Source organism: Hippocampus zosterae, chromosome 3, assembly GCF_025434085.1.
Source record: "Hippocampus zosterae strain Florida chromosome 3, ASM2543408v3, whole genome shotgun sequence".
In the NCBI taxonomy this organism is placed as follows: domain Eukaryota; kingdom Metazoa; phylum Chordata; class Actinopteri; order Syngnathiformes; family Syngnathidae; genus Hippocampus; species Hippocampus zosterae.
Genome location: NC_067453.1, coordinates 27,888,259 through 27,905,980, shown reverse-complemented (window position 1 = coordinate 27,905,980; position 17,722 = coordinate 27,888,259). Strand labels below are relative to the sequence as shown.

General features: G+C 43.0%; 1 protein-coding gene across 3 annotated transcripts in view; it reads right to left on the bottom strand.

Annotated features, from left to right (window-relative positions):
• Window positions 1-17,722, bottom strand: part of LOC127598305 (polypeptide N-acetylgalactosaminyltransferase 18-like) — an 81,905-nt gene that overhangs the window by 13,402 nt on the left and 50,781 nt on the right. For 2 of the 3 annotated variants that reach the window (XM_052062079.1, XM_052062080.1), the window contains exons 7-10: window positions 16,302-16,416; window positions 14,607-14,792; window positions 9,798-9,935; window positions 6,759-6,854 (exon numbers count right to left, since the gene is read on the bottom strand). In XM_052062079.1, the coding sequence (XP_051918039.1) occupies window positions 6,759-6,854; window positions 9,798-9,935; window positions 14,607-14,792; window positions 16,302-16,416 (535 nt within the window). The remainder of the gene's footprint in view (window positions 1-6,758; window positions 6,855-9,797; window positions 9,936-14,606; window positions 14,793-16,301; window positions 16,417-17,722) is intronic. The other variant, XM_052062081.1, reaches the window with a different exon arrangement.

The following is a 17,722-nucleotide window of genomic DNA, read 5'->3' as shown; positions in this document are numbered from 1 at the left end:
AGCGTTCATCACCCTTTTTTGAAGTCAAAATAACAAAAAAAACACAACACAACACATAGGACACACGCAGTCGTGCAATCTTCACCAATTTTCTGCATACACTTTGTTGTCTGAAGCAGTTATAGATGAAAGAGGAGAGGATCAAAGTGTCCTTTCACCAGTGGATCAGAGGTGAAAATGTGCACACGTCTGCTAAAAGCTAAGTTTTGAAAGCAAACACGAAGCTGTAGCATCCACTGACGAAAAGAGATTAGTTCACTTCTCCTGTCCCACATAATCCGCTTCAAACTCCAAGCCGCGACTCCCAGTTCCAAATCCGCACACCATGTTTTAGTTGTCATTATGAGGTTTTGTTGCCATTGCTTTCAGTCACTGTTCTTTGGTTGCTTGCACAACCTTGTTGGAATAAAGCCTATGCCACAGAAGGATTGAGGTCAGGGGGGCATTGGTTGACCACATCGTGAGTTTTCCTCCCTTCTTTTTCATGCACTCAATGGTTCTTGGCCTTTTCTTCACCATGGGATGGTGCATTGTCTTGCATGGGAATAATTTCATTGCAGTCAGACCTTGTTTTTGGGTACCATGAAAGGAAGCGGTTGGTTAAAAACTCCAAATATACTGCAGATGAAGTTTTGACAACTCCTCAAAGTCAGCAGGAACAGACTTCAGCTTTCCAACAGCACGAATGATAACCTTCAGGCTGCCTAATGGAGCCTTCCACCTCACTCCCCAAGACATCACTCCACCACCTCTTTGTTGATGTTGCTCCAAGTCGAACTGTGTTCAATCAATGCATTCTGAAAATAATGTTTCCTTTTATGTTTGAGCCCACTGCGAACATTTTGTGAGACTAAGAGCTGTCTTAAATGCAGCTTTATTATGCAACAGGCCTTTGGAGAGTCTTAGTTTGAGAGTTTCTTTGAGCTCCGGGGATATTTGTGGCTTCACATACCTGCTTGCTGACTGATCATCTGTGGCTTTTTCCAAGAGCTGGTGTCTTAATATGGCATATTTGCCTGAGAGAAGTTTTCTTTAATATGCCTATATCGGACTGAACCCATTTGCTCTGTGAATGATACAAAAATGATTCTACATTACTGTTTTTCTTGAAATGCGGATTGTTTTCATTCCGTCAACGCTTTTCATACTTCTCTTCCTACATTTTGCATTAAAATTATGTGTTGTAAACTTCTTGAGTAGTTTCCCTTTAATTAGGCTTGCCTGGTAACCAACTTTCTGGGATTTATATCAGTAATCTTAAGAGACGAAATTATCTACAAAAACAGAAAGTCATACATCATCAGTCTCCTAAAATAATGACCCAAGTAAAATTTTGGCAACGTTTTCTTTTTGTCTTAAACATCTCCTCAGGACGCTGGCCTCATCTGCGAAAAGCGGCTGCATCCTTGGTTAAACTGATAATCCAATTCTGGGCCTGAAATGAAATGCATCGAAGATCATCAAAATGTGTTTCAGTTTTTTTGTGTTTTCTGAAAAAAAATAAGGCAATTACATTTACGCATATTATGGAACAGAACAACACAGGACCCCGATCCAATAGTGTGCGTTGTTCACTGAAAACTCTATTCTGACTGTAAGGTGTGAATATGGAGAAAGGTTGATATGTGGATGTGTCAGTCCTAGGTTTTCGTAGTGATCAATCCAGACTGCAGCCCAACTCTCGCCTAAAGGCCGACCACACACCCAGTGATGCAAATTGACTCTCACGCAAGACGTCACACTACAAGTCCATCACCGAATAGACACCGACCAATCATTGCGTGTTTCCATCAAGATTCAGTCCATCAACGCAGATCCGTCGGCGAGGCTAGACAAGCAGCTTTCAAAGTTGTGTCGACGGAGAGATTACCATAGCATGAGTTGAAATGTTCCGTATACTTTTTGATATTTCTTCTTTTGTTCAAGTCACTTTTTAAATACTGTACACACTTGGCTGGAATATTATGTCACTGTTTGCTCTGAATGTGAGCAAAAAATAATCAAGGGTAGAAAATAGCCTATTTTCGCTCAGTGTCTTAGAATGAGGTCTTGTGATTTCAATTTCCCCATTGCAATTAATATAATGGTTACTTTACTTGTCTTACATGCAGGCCACACAGCGAGAAGAACAACCCCAAATCTCCACAGCAAATCCCTTACATGCTCACTAAACTGAGGTAAAAGGTAAATGGTCTCCACTTATTCTTATATCTTTTGGAAGTCAAGGCTCTTAATGTCACCTCATTAACCGAATGATTAATGGACGACGTTGGAAATGAAAGGAGAGTTAAGATCTCATTCACACTCTGAGAATATAGCATCAGGAGCCACTGGGGATTCAGTGACCGCTACTTACGTTGCTATACTTTGTCATGATCATGGGGGAATGATAATCACACAGCAACCGTTGAGTTGAAACAATGACTCCAGCTGAGGTAAGATGATATGCTTTTCGTCTTGCCTGAACTATTCATGCATAATTGTCTCCTGAAAATAATCTTTGAGTTCCAAATTGTTGCTTGACATTTGATGTTTCACTGCATAAAAAAAAGACATTTCTATGGACTTTGTCCATTTTCATAATCCGCGTCCTTGTTTTATATCTTCATTTCATGAGCATATTCACTGTCTTGCATCCGTATACATTAGATTAATATGTGCGTGCATGCATGAGATGTGTCTTGGTCGACTCCCTCCAGGAGTTCATGAAGACATGGCATTACACTCTATAAAGATGACTTCAAAGAGCATATTTGTAGTTTGTAGTTGAGCGATATCTTTAGCCACACCAGTCCTGAACCTTGTCCAACACACGTATCTGTATATTTAAGCAGTTGTAGATCCTTGACAAATGTCATGCTGAAGCCAGTACAGCACAGGTGTCAAACTCAAGGTCCGGGGGCCAGATCTTGCCCGCCACATCATTTTCTGTGGCCCGCGAAAGCAAAGCTAAGATGTCAACATTCATGATACTTGCTGAAATCATGACCAAAATGTCAAATTCTCATATGTAATGAATAAGAGTGATATTTTCAGCATTTTCGTGTTACCAAATCCCTCATTACAGTAACTTCAACAATAGGTGAATAAATCGTTATTCTTGACTTCTTCATATGGTTTCAGTCATAACGGTCCTCCAAGGGAAACTGCAGCTAAAATCAGGCACGTGACAAAAACGAGTTTGACACCCCTGCAATATGGTATCAGCAAGATAGAACATGATTAACAAAACAAAACAAAAAACGAAAAAAAAGGTTACAATTGATATGATGACTTTCTAGATTCTACGGGGGGGAAAAAACAACTGGTTTACTGTTAATTGGTCTAATGAAGCAGGAAACCTTGGGAAAACGAGGAAAAAATTCAGAGGCTGAACATGAATAAGAGAAAAGAGAGGTCAGGGGAATAAAGGTACATCCTGGCTGCAAACATTTGCATACCTGAAAAAAACACAAGGACGCACTAATGAATTCAGTGCTTGTCCTAGTTTTGAAACCTTCTAAAGGTTTAGTGATGCACATCAAACACAGTGCAAGTACTTCAAATCCTAAACCCAGACATACGTTTGCTTGAGCCTGACAGAACAGCGAAAAATCCCCTGGATCTTGACACCACCATAACAAGAAGGATGAGTGCTGACATCCAATCCTCACAAAAACAGAGGTTCAAAGAGAAACATGAGGGACAGCGAAAGAGCAAGCTTGTACAACGCAGTAAGCCCTGGCTGAGTGTTATGTGTTTTCCAAGAATAGAGTGCACATGTTTTTGATGCGACTGATGAGTGTCGTGCAGGAACGGGGCATTCCGAGAAGGAGCCATTATGACCCGGTGAATCAGCCAAAGGCTTTTAAGCTGCTCATTGTACCACTGACAAAGACAACAATTCAGACACCTGTGTGTGTGTGTGTGTGTTTGTGTGTGTTTGTATGACTATTCTTGTGAGGACCACTGTGATTATAAGACCAACGTAGTGAGGACATTTTTGACAAGTGAGGACATTTAGGCCAGTCCTCACAAGTTTTTCATTCTAAAGTGTGTGTGTGTGTGTGTGTGTGTGTGTGTGTGTGTGTGTGTGTGTGTGTGTGTGTGTGTGTGTGTGTGTGTGTGTGCGTGAGTGCATGCATTTCAACGCGTTGAGTATGTGATTTGTTTCTCTGAGCACATACGCATAGGTGCAATAAGTGCTTCGTGTTTCAACAGAATGCTGCTTAAGTACCCGCAGAGGGCTTTAACAATGCGATCTCATCACCTGTCACGGTGCCTTAAAAGTTCTGACAGAAGGATTAGCACAGGGATGTGTAGAACAGATCGCAATCTCAGCAGACCCGTGTCGCCAGTTACTGGCGCACAAAGAGGAAAGCTTTTAAGGCCGTCTGATGGTGTTATCTATCTATCTATCTTGAACAATGGTGTAGAATAGCTGATGGTGTAGTGGTACACTCACCTGATTTGTGTGCGGGCAGCGTGGGCTTGGTTCCCGCTCAATGACAGAGTGGATGTGGGTGTGAATGATTGCTCTTCTCTATGTGTGTCACGTCCCGTGTTTGCCAGCAGGGGGCAGGCCCTGTTACCACCTACACACCTGTCACCCATTGGGGACTAATTACACGGGCTTTATTTGTGCGCTCTGGCAGTTGACTTACTGCCGGAGTATTCCACGCCGTGCCAATTCTCTCGCTTACTACTAATTCCATTCGTTGCCTTGAAGCCTTGTGGTTGTAATTGCGCGTCTTTATATCCGCTCGTGTGTATTTCTATAGTTGCCAATTCATTCTCCTTGCTATTTTTCCCGCAAACGTTTTCTGTTACCTCCTTAATTTATTCCTGGTCCGTATTTTTGACCAGCGCTTTTTGTTGTTTCTCCCGGACGGGTATTTTGTGTTTTTGTATTAAACCTCGTTTGTTCTCTGACAAACCTTTTCTGTGTCTGCTATTTCGGGGATCCACTTCCTTATTTTGTTGTGCACGAAGCGATCATTCTATCGCTTCGGGCACAACGTGACAATGTGTGCCCTGCAACTGCTGGCGACCAGTTCGAGGTGTATTCCACCTTTCGCCCAAAGTCCATTGGCATAGGTTCAGGCCTCCCCCCCCCCGTATATATTACATATTACGTATATCCATACATCCATCCATTTTCTGAACCGCTTTATTCTCACAAGGGTCACAGAGGGTGCTGGAGCCTATCCCAGCTGTCTTCAGGCGTCCTCCACGTACGGGCGGGGGACAAAACTAAAATAATAACAATTCAATGTGGCTATTTGCTCCTTTTTCTTACTCCCCAGAGAAGTCGCTGTTTGATTCAATAAACACAATGGCTGGTGCTCCACTGTGTATCACTTTGAATAGATGTAACCATTGATGCTTAAAATTGTATTTGGAGGAGCACGTGTTATTGACATTCATTATGAGCAAAGTTGATGAATATATTAATTGTATTCCTACATTGTTGAATCCCTCTGCAGGTCATGACAGATGATATGTTGCTGTGTCATTTTGTAGCTCTGAAATATCGTATTGGGACAGTGCAAGGGGGACTTAATAGCCTGCAAGATTAATGTGCCCTTGGGAGGTCTCACAAAAAAATAAAATAAAATAAAGCCTCTGCAATATTTTCATTGTAAGTGTTGTGACTCAATTTGTGTACATGTCAGTTGTGACACAACACAAAACAAAAGACCTGCCCTCAGTATGGTTTCCAGTAGCTCATAGTGAGGGATAAAGTAAATAATGTTATTAATTCATCATTCATTCATTCATTCATCTTCCTAACCGCTTGATCCTCACTAGGGTCGCGGGGGGTGCTGGAGCCTATCCCAGCTGTCTCCGGGCAGTAGGCGGGGGACACCCTGAATCGGTTGCCAGCCAATCGCAGGGCACATAGAGACGAACAACCATCCACGCTCACGCTCACACCTAGGGACAATTTAGAGTGTTCAATCAGCCTGCCATGCATATTTGTGGAATGTGGGAGGAAACCGGAGCACCCGGAGAAAACCACTCCACACAGGGAGGCCGGAGCTGGAATCGAACCCGGTACCTCTGCACTGTGAAGCCGACGTGCTAACCACTGGACTACCGGGCCGCCTTATGTTATTAATATTTTATTTAAATTTTTTAAAATAGAAAAGATTAGGCCAATTCAGAATGCCATGTGTTGTGCTTGTTATTATTATTTTATTTGCATTTGCTGGGTGAAAGTAACGTAAAAGTAGACCAGAAATTGTCTTTATAATTATGTGCTCCAATTAAAAACTATGACATTTTAGAAGAAATGGGGGGGAAAAAACCCAGAAAAAAACACAAATTTCAAATAAAAAGAAGCAGATATATATATATTAGAGGTGTCAAATTATCGCGTTAATTGTGATTAATTAATTACGGTCATGTTTAGCGCGTTATGTTTTTTTAATCGCGTTAATCTAAATTTTAATCTCTACCTTTATTGTTTCAGTAGGTTGGTTGCCTTTTTCTAATATCCGTTGTAATGTGTTGTCTTCCTGTGTTCGAGTTGTTGAGGGTGGAGGAAACAACTGTCGGTCACAGCCTAAAGCGGACATTGATTGGATGCCATTATGTCAAGGCCTGTTTAGCCGAAGCTGATAGGCTCCCATTGGAGTTGGGTGGGCTTAGTAAGCAGCGGTGAGGAGGGGAGAGGTGAAAATGGAGGAGCATGTGAGAGTTCTCGACCCAATAAATGGAACATTTACATTCATGACAGGATGAAAGGAACGGGAGTTAACTGACAGCTCACTAACCTGTGCTGTCATCCCATGACAGAGATACATGATTGGTATGTTGTCAGTGTCGGGTCCTTGGTCCAAACACAGGTCATTTCTGAGACTATTCTTCAACTGTGAAATTCAAAGGGAGAGGAAAAAAAAGACAGAGAAGAGATTAAAAAAAAACAAAAGACTCAGCATGATTAGGACAAGATAGTAACAATTATCTGAATGGCAGGGACGGATGGGATAGCATAGCCTCACCTGCATCACAAATAATAAAAAGATAATCACATTTTGATCATTCTTTCAATTCTTAGCTTAGTTTTGACCGGCACGTCTTAATTCATACACTAAAAACCACAAAAACTATTCATCTATCATGATTGTTTTGAGTGCTGCGCCCTCCCCTCTCCTCAATGAACTAGTCCATCTTGTTACTTCGCGTACTGTAGAGATGATCGTGGACTTCAGGAAACATTCTTCTCCTCAGTTGCCCCTCACACTATCCAACTGCCCTGTGTCAACCGTCGAGAACTTCAAGTTCCTGGGAATCACAGTCTCCCAGGACATGAAGTGGGAGGTCAACACCAACTCCATCCTGAAAAGGGCCCGGCAGCGGATGTACTTCCTGAGGCTGCTGAGGAAGCATGGCCTGCCACAGGAGGTGCTACGACAGTTCTACACGGCAGTCATCGAATCAATCCTGTGTTCTTCCATCACGGTTTGGTTTGGGGCCGCCACAAAAAAGGACAAAATCCGACTTCAACGGACAGTTAGGACGGCAGAAAAAATCGTTGGCACCGCCCTACCCACTCTTGAGGACTTGCACACTGCAAGAATCAAGACAAGGGCACGGAAAATCCTCCTGGATCCCCCGCACCCTGCCCACCACCTTTTCCAGCCACTCCCCTCGGGCAGACGCTACAGATCCATGCGCACCAAATCCAGTAGACACTTAAACAGCTTCTTCCCTCTAGCCATTAACTCCTTAAACAGTCACTGACATAGTCACTCTTCTTGCACCACAAAATGGTACTACAAAACTACTGGTTACTCTAAAATGGTTCAATGATTTTGTTGTTTACGATGATACTAGTGCAGCGTGTTATACCGGAGACAAATTCTTTGTGTGTTCTACATACTTGGCCAATAAAGATGATTCTGATTCTGATTCTGGTGTATAGGTGCGCGAGTGCACTGGTAGGCCCCCGCGTGAGTGCGTCGCACGTGTGTGTGTGTGTGTGTGTATATGTGTATGCTTGCACGTGCGCGATCGGGTCGTTCGTGAGAAGTTGGTCGCTTCAAAAGTCGATCTTTGGCCAAAAAAGTGTGTGTGTGTGTGTGTGTGTGTGTGTGTGTGTGTGCACGTGCGTGTGCGAGGAACTTTATGATGTGGCTCTTTGCAGTAACTCAGTAAAAAAATTGGCTCTTCGTTTCTGACTGGTTGGCCACCCCTGAGGTAAACAATTGCCGCCCTGAAGCGACTAATGTTGATGCGGTATGGGCAGTATTATGAAGTTTACGATCAAAGGGAGAAACGACAATGACAATGCATCGGGTTTCTTCACTTTGTAAAAAGACATCAATACTGCTTAAATAGCAGAACGAAGCATTAAATTAGTTCCGTGTCATGTAAACACACCCATTCAGAGGAAGAATTTTCTTCTTCCATTTCAAACATTTTCCTCTGTCATAAAATATTAAGCTGCAGTCATTTGCCTTTTGACTGACCTTTTGTAAGTTGTGACCAGAATAGAATCGAGCCACTGTCTGCTCAACCAGTCATGATTAACATGAGCAAAATGCGGTTTAGGATGGAAGGTGTGCATTATTAGCTGATGATGGGTTTAAAGTCCATCTTGAAGTGAAACGTGAGTATTGGGAGTAGAAGGGGAGCAAATAAAAGACAGGTCGCCCATGCAAACATATTTCTACTACCATGACATGGGATTTCCTATTGCTTCTTTCCTTCACGCACTGCATTGTTCATTTCTCTCAGATATTCCAGTCTTGTACAGTACCGCATTTCTCCATGGCCAAGATTAGTTTCAACACAATTCTCTGAACCATATGCGGTCTCTTTTTCTAATTTACAATATCTCATAATATCACGGTCCAAAGTATTACAGTAATTGCATTGTTCAATTTGATTCATCCTGAGGGGTATTTCTGATTCTGTTAGCTCCAACACAGACTGTGAAGTGTGGCCGGCGTTTCAAATGAATAGCGAGGACGCCCGTCGATGCCAAGTTTTTCTTTTTTAAATCAGTTCTCTGAACAGCTTGATATCTTCTTCAAGAACGAATCACGTGACCAATCCAGGAACTGAATCGTTTGAATGTGCTGCGCTAAAGTGTGTTCATAAGGACACAAACTGTACCAACATGTGGGTTTGTTGGCTGGAGTTTTGCGAAATTATGGGCGCATCGCACCCATTTTATCAGTTTATCAAGTGAATGGCCTGTTATACATATGATTGTCAGTTAAAAAGCCTTACAGTTGCTTTATTCATTTTATCTCATAATTGCAAGATCCTCCATAATTGAAGTCCAACGCTGCCTGTCAGAAGCAAACACACCCAGAAACCAAGACCCTTTACAATATTGGAAATGGAACCAGAAAACGTATCCACATCTGCATCAACTTTCATTTAAAACTCTCTGCTCACTATCGTCATCTGAACCACGTGAAAGAGTATTTTCTGAGTTTATAAACTAATCACTTTTGTCTTTTATTTCACATGATGTAACCAACATTTTCTACGTAAGTAAAAAAATTTGAATTGTAACTCAAATTTGCTATATTTTACATACCAACTCAGTTTAGCATTAACACAAACAAGGAACTTCTTTATCTACAATGATTTTATAACTACTGCAGGGGTCACTATTGGGTGACCAACACAGTGTCAATATAGTGCTGACACAGTTTGTGAAGTGGGTCAATACACTCCTTGAGGTATCATCATCCCATCACTAGTATGTTGCACATACGGCACATTTGACAATAAAGTTGTACTTGAACTTGTACTTGAAAAGAATGTATCATTGAAGAACATAGAAGTCATCTCACCACTCCATAAGCAACTGTGTTACTGTAGGATCGGAGCTCGGGGTAGATATTGGCAAGGAACCAGCTGAATGGTTGGCACTTGAGTCTGGATCGCAGGGCCCTTCTCTCAGAAATGTCCCCAATATCTATTCCCGAGTTCTATTGAAGGACATGAACAAAAGACCCAAAATGAGTACTTTTATCTCTTACCGCAATAAAAATGCAATAACACAGTTGAACCTCCAAGTCAAAAAAATTGCAGCTCAACCCAAATCCTCTGGGAAAAAATAAATCACACAGAAACTTCATGCAAGTCAGCATCACGAAAAAGGAAATTACATGTAAAAGATGGATGCAAATCTTCCAATAGTGCCATTTAAATTATTTACACATAGTGTAATGGTACACTTGGTGGCAGCGCCCCAACACACAGCCACTGCCACTCCCAAGTCCGGATAAAACCGTGAGTGGGTTGCATCATGAGGGGCAGCCAAAGTAAAAAAATGTGCCAAACAAATCATGCGAGCTTTTCAGTCTGGTGACCTCAGCTGGGGCATAGCAAAAATTGGAAATGAAATTATTTCAGTGATGAAATATGAACGGGGGCGGCCCGGTAGTCCAGTGGTTAGCACGTGGGCTTCACAGTGCAGAGGTACCGGGTTCGATTCCAGCTCCGGCCTCCCTGTGTGGAGTTTGCATGTTCTCCCCGGGCCTGCGTGGGTTTTCTCCGGGTGCTCCGGTTTCCTCCCACATTCCAAAAATATGCATGGCAGGCTGATTGAACACTCTACATTGTCCCTAGGTGTGAGTGTGAGTGCGATTGGTTGTTCGTCTCTGTGTGCCCTGTGATTGGCTGGCAACTGATCCAGGGTGTCCCCCGCCTACTGCCCGAAGACGGCTGGGATAGGCTCCAGCACCCCCCGCGACCCTAGTGAGGACCAAGCGGTTAGGAAGATGAATGAATGAATGAATGAAATATGAACTGACCAATGAATTGGATTGCCAGAATTTTGGAAAGTGAAGGCAGTAGTCATATTGTGATGTTACCTGTTGTCATGGTCTGCATTTTTGGGTTGTGTTTGACTCATGTTGTCTTGTTTTCCAGTGTGATTTGTTGATGCCTTCCCTGCCCATTACGTCTTTGTCTCCATCACTTCTTGTCAGCTCACTGTTTGTGCCTACCCATCAGCTCTCTTCAGCCGCATCTGTCATATCCAGGTGTGCTGGTGGCTGTCTACTCAATCTGCTCGTATTTAGCTTCCTGCTCTGTCAGGCTGTGCTAGGATCGCGCAATATTTTGGTGAAACAAAAGTTGATGATACACTAGCGGCAACAATGATTTAATACCACATATTTTTAGTACTGGGACTTGGGTACAGATTGGCCGAAAGTAAGCATTTGTTCAAAAAAAGAGGATATTTCTTGCTTCCAGCTGTTCATTTATGACTCCTGTAATATTTGTATTTGTATGTGAAAATAACGAGAGCCGGATGAGCGCATTGCAGTTGACTGTAGCATACTATATAGCAGCGGTTCTCAATTATTTTGTCATGCCCCCCCAAGGAAGAGGAAAACATCTCGCACCCCCCCCCCCCTCGCACGGCTATAAATAATATCATTTGTCTATAAAATTGTTATAAGTACACCATTGCATAACACTGTATCCTTATTAAAGTATAAGAGAATTTTTAAAAAAGTAAGAAAAATGGACCAACTTACAACAAAGAATGTCTTTAGTAACTGGAACAGTAAAGATTTCAAGTGCATCTGAAATTCAAAAATAACATTAAATCCTTAATTTAACAATAAATATTTTTTGACTGACCATGTCAAACCACATGAGACTGAAAAATAAAATGACATAAACTCAATAACTAATAATGCATTCAAACTAATCCCCAATATTATCTCAGGAGCACTTCAACCAGCAAAACAAAAATATATAAAATAATTTGTGCATTTTTAAAATTTAAAAAAAGATGATTTCTAGATTAACGGCTACAATGAGCACGTTTTGCAATGCATAGCTTTTCAAAGCGAGGTTTGAAGCAGGACACAGCAACTCTCGGCTCCTGCTCAATGTGGAGCCGAGACCTGTATTTTAGTTGACTGAAGTAGCAGTCACAAAGCGGCATGATTGTTGACAATATTCGTCACGTTTTCGCTGAAAAAAAACCTCAAGCATCTTATAAGCGTGATTGGGGTGTAATATCTTTAAGTGACGCCTTAATTCATCTGGCTTCATGCTGTCTGATACCAAAATTTTTCGACAAAGTAAGCACATCAATCTTCCCTCGTCTGCCGCCCCAGGCACATTGAAGCCAAGCTCTTTATACGCCTCGTCATATTTCCTCCCTGAAAATGCTCCCTGCGCAAATTCTGCCAATGTGAGCGCTCCTGTCCCCTAATGTAGTGGAGGTGCAACTGCAAGTTATTTTAGGACAGTCAAAAAAATAAAAAAGCATGTTCTCCGAGGCCAAACGCGCACCCCCGCCCCCAGAGGGTGCCTTGCACTCCCCCCCCCCCCACTCCCAGGGGGGGGCGCGCCCCACTATTTGAGAAACACTGCTATATAGTATACATCCTTTGGGACAAAGTGCAACAGCCTTACAGCAAGCACGGAGGAGCATCACCTAATAGAGTTATGGATGATACGTCTATTCCACAATATGCGACAAGTCCCACTTGAAGTTGCCTCTATGAATCTGACAAAGAAAACAAAACAATATACACCCGTGCACACACAAAACCCATACAGTGTGTGAGGATAATCTGCTTATCCTCGCAGGCGTGCTGGAGCCAGGTCTTGTTTTGTCTTATTTAGTTCTATACAATTTGGTGGATACTATTTGCCTTCTGTAAATAAGATTCAAGTACAGGGTCAACTTTGATTTCACCTAATGCAGGAGTGACTGGGGAAGAGTACTTTCCTATTTTTAGATGGATTTGTTGAACACAGAGACATTTTCTGCCCAAAAAACAAATGTATGTCTTTTGTTTTTGAAAGGCTTGTTTTTGGATTACATAAAATGAGATGTTAGCAAGTTGCTCATCCCACCAAGGCTTCCAGAAAAACCCGTTTGGCACCAGCTGACTGCTATACTAAGTAGTTTTGCTGGAAACTGAAGTCAATAAATCCCAAGGGAGAATTTGGACGTGTGACAAGATGCTTGCGGCTAAGGCAACAAGGAACACTTGCTATCTCACGACACTTGCAATGACAATATGAGGGGAAGATGGTCTGCTTTGGCGAGCTTTGTGTTCCCCGAGGGTGTGCTACTTAGGAAGTGATGAGAGAGATTTGCTCGTCTGAAATGATTAGAAGTCTGGACCCCATTTCTCCTTTTCGTTGAACATGTTTGGGAGTGGCGGCATGGAAGTCGACTGGTTAACACGTGAACCTCACAGTACAGAAGTCCTTGTGTTCCATAGTGTAGCGTCTTGTAAAAGAAAGGAAACTGAACCATGTTACCAGTCTCTCTTTTTGGTAAAATATCTCCATGCGTGCACAGTATTGCGACACTGTTGTAAAGCAACACAAGTTTAGTGCTGTTGGTACATGTTGTGATATGAATCACGTCATGATTAATAAACAGTTGTTGCCCACGCATCATTAGACGTAACATTTTAGGCAACAAAGAAAGAACTTTGCGCCGGTGCCCTCGTTCCCCATCACTAGTCCGGTGTGGTCCCGTTCATATTTTTCAGACTCGCGCCTATCGTAAGTTAGCAAGGCTAACCGCTATGCTTTACCATAACGTTTTTTTCTCAGGAATCCTGCGTGATGAGAGTCAACTTTACCTTTAATGCATCACAAGGTTGGTGCATGACAGGATAAATCAGGGGTGTCCAAACTTTTTGCCAAGGGGGCCAGATTTTATGTGGTAAAATGTCGGGGGGCCGACCTTGGCTGACATTCTTTACATTGAACAACAATATTGTTCAACAAATTTTAGTAAGCCAGTCTGTTTCACATTTCCATTTTTATTTGAATTTCAACAATCTTAAGAATTTCTTTTGGTTTGAAACAGGAATTTGAAATATGACATATCAGTCAATATAAACACGGAGTGATGTCTTGTTAACTCGTGAGTGATGCCCTCTAGTGTCTAAATGCTATTACTCATTTAGTGAATGCTATTACTCATTTAGCCACTAGAGGGAAGCAGTACTCTATGAAACATCACTCGCCAGTCTACGAGACCTCAGTCAATGCAACACGTGTTCCATTGCGCCCAACCTGCGGGCCAGACGGCACTGATTTTATGACGGGGGGCCGAGGGCCGGATGAAATTCGACCGCGGGCCGGATTTGGCCCGCGGGCCGGACTTTGGACATGCCTGGGATAAATAGTTCATGGGAGCAGAATTACCATGAAGAAGGGAAAAAAAATGAGTCCATGAGGAAAGATGGGATGACTTTCTTTTTTTTTTTTCTTTTGAAACTATTGTCCGAAACGGTCCTTTTTTTCTGGGTGAGTGGGATGGGACGGGAGTGAAAATCCACTCCAGTGTCACACAATCTTATCATCTTTGTTTCTAACTTCTGACTCGTGCAGCCGCATCAAAACTGTTTCGCCCTCAAGTTTCACTGCTACACACAGCGTTATTATCTGGTAACAGCAGCAGAGGTGAGATTCGAAAGCCCTTTGTAAATTGGCTGATTGAAAGACGGAAACGAAAACAAGAGATGAGAGATTACTCGACTTCAAGCTTTCCATCGACTTCGATTGACTTGCTGGTCTGTCATACACAGAAAAATCTTATCTGTCATTGAATAAACTCCCGTTTCTCTGACTTAACTGTTTTCAAAGATGTTCAAATACTGTACCTGAAATGGGACATTCCAGGCCATGTAAACATGACTCTTGTAGTTGTCCATCCAGACCTCCGCCACTCTTAAAGCATTGCGACGCACAAGGGCTGTCAGGTTTTCTGTGTAAGGCTTGTGGGCTCTCTCGATGTGCGCAATCCTGGAGCAAGGAAGGACCTCGACGCTTCCCCCACATTGCCATACCTAAGAATGCAAGTGAATGGGATGAGTTGAAGGATGGTGAGAGAGAGCGAGAGAGGGAGTGTGTGTTTGTTTGTTTGTTTGTGTTGAGTGAGTGAGAGAGAGAGAATTATTGTAAGTATTTCCCAAACCGCTTTCAATTAACAAAACATTCATCTTTCATTCATCTTCCGTACCGCTTGATCCTCACTAGGGTCGCGGGGGGTGCTGGAGCCCATCCCAGCCGTCTCCGGGCAGTAGGCGGGGGACACCCTGGATCAGTTGCCAGCCAATCGCAGGGCACACAGAGACGAACAACCATTCGCACTCACACTCACACCTAGGGACAATTTAGAGTGTTCAATCAGCCTGCCATGCATGTTTTTGGAATGTGGGAGGAAACCGGAGCACCCGGAGAAAACCCACGCAGGCCCGGGGAGAACATGCAAACTCCACACAGGGAGGCCGGAGCTGGAATTGAACCCGGTACCTCTGCACTGTGAAGCCGACGTGCTAACCACTGGACTACCGGGCCGCCATTAACAAAACAGCAGAATCATAAATTGCTAACGCACTGACATCATCCATCCATTCATCCATTCATCAATTTTCTGATCCGCTGATCCCCACAAGGGCCACGGGGCATTCTGGAGCCACTCCAAGTTGTCTTCAGGCAGTAATCAGGGGACACCCTGAACCGGTTGCCAGCCATCCATGCTCACACTCACACTTGCGGACAATTTAGAGTGTTCAATCAGCCTGCCATGCATGTTTTTGGAATGTGGGAGGAAACCGGAGTACCCAGAGAAAACCCACGCAGGCCTGGGGAGATCATGCAAACTCCACACAGGGAGGCCGGAGCTGGAATTGAACCCGATACATCTGCAATGTGAGGTCGACGCGCTAACCACTGGTTCACCGGGCCACCCACTCACATCATAAATAAATAAATGATTTGCATGAACACATCTTCAAACTGCAGTTCCTCTAAAACACAGAACCTGCCTGTTTAAAAAAAAATATACTGTTTACACTTGATTAAAACAAACACGCCAAAACATAAAGACACAGCAGCCACACTTGTACAGTTAATCTTTGGAAGCAAAGAGTTCACTGTCATAACCCCATGAAGGATTCTCCAGTCAATATTGACATGTCTCTTTGAGCTTAGTAATTTGTATAAATACCTCTATTGTACCTCTACCTCGAAACTTGTGAGGATAAGCGGATCTGAAAAAAATGGTTCTCACATCTCCACACATGCACACATACTGTACATTTAGGTGACATTTTGGACTGAATGAAAGAAAATAATGCATGAATCAGAGAGCTTATTCCTTTCAAAGAAAGATCACTTTCTTGATTCTGCAGGCTGGAAATGTTTCCTTTCAGCATAGCTGATTGTGTACGCTGACGACTGTATATGCTTCTGAACTCAAGTTGATATTCACAATTTGAAGAACACGCATTGGTTACAAAGAGCAAATTGGTGTTATGCGGTGGCCGGATGCAGGTTGATAAGAACAAACTCACCCTGATGCCAAGCTCCACATTCTCCCCTCCATAAACTTCCATCCCCTCATCGAGTAGGCCAATTTCCTCAAAGTACTTTCTGTCAACCACAAAGCATCCGATAAGAGCGGGACTCCTATAAAGCAAAAAGGGTAAACCCAGATTTTGAATACAAAAAGGGTTGAATGGGTAACAGCACCACTCATCGCTTTTATTCTTACTTTTCTATTTTGTGCTATTTTCCATAAAATATGTCTAAGCTTTGAACCTTCATTAACTGATTCTACTTGTAATATTCCTCAGAAGTGCATTTGTGTGGATCCATTTTCACTACATTTCACTGCAGCCTAGTTTTGCGTTTCCCAATCAAGCCTGCTATGTATTTAAGGACTGCCAAGCTGCCAAGTTTCTTGTGAGATTAAGATAAGATAAGATAAGAAAACCTTTATTAGTCTCGCAATGGTGAAATTACCAATTCACAGCAGCAAAGTTATGAAAGGAAGAAGTAGAACAACAAAATATAGGAGCTGCTGGAAAGGCAGCCACTCTCGCGGCGCCATTTTGAAGTCAAAATAACAAAAATAACACAACACATTGGACACAGACAGTCGTGCAATCTTCACCACTTTTCTGCATACACTTTGTTGTCTGAAGCAGTTAAAGATAAAAGAGGAGAGGATCAAAGTGTCCTTTCACCAGTGAATCAGAGACGTCATGCTGAGAATGTGCACATGTCTTCTACAAGCTAAGTTTTGAAATAAACACGAAGCTGTAGCGTCCATTGACGAAGAGATTAGTTCACTTCTCCTATCCCACATAATCCGCTTCAAACTCCAAGCCGCGACTCCCAGTTCCACATACGCATCGGCGCTCCGTGCCAATGCTCCTTTCTTCTCATCGTCGGCTCGTCAAGCCTTGCATCCATCCAGGCGCAGACCGTTCAACATTACTGACTCTCTGTTACTCGCCGTTGTGTTTCAATTTCTGTATTCTAGACCTCTCGATAGCAGAATGCCACTGCTCGCCTCTTGACTGGTACTCGTAAGAGGGAGCACATAACTCCTACTCTGGCATCCCTTCACTGGCTCCCCATTCATTTTAGAGTTATTTTCAAGATCCTCCTCTTTGTTTTCAAATCTCTGAATAATCTCGTGCCACCTTACCTCTGGGAGCTCATCCGCCCCTACACACCTGCCGGGCGCCTCAGGTCTGTGGACCAGACTTTGTTTAAAGTACCAAGAACTAAACTGAGGCTCAGAGGGGATCGAGCCTTTTCTGTTGCTGGTCCCTCTCTCTGGAATGACCTCCCACTGAACATTCGGCAAGCCTCCTCGCTGCCCATCTTCAAAACCCGCCTCAAAACTCACTTGTATTCTTTGACGTTCGACTCAGCATGACTTAGATTTGTTCTTGGTTTTACTGTTTGGTGCTTTCTACCGCCT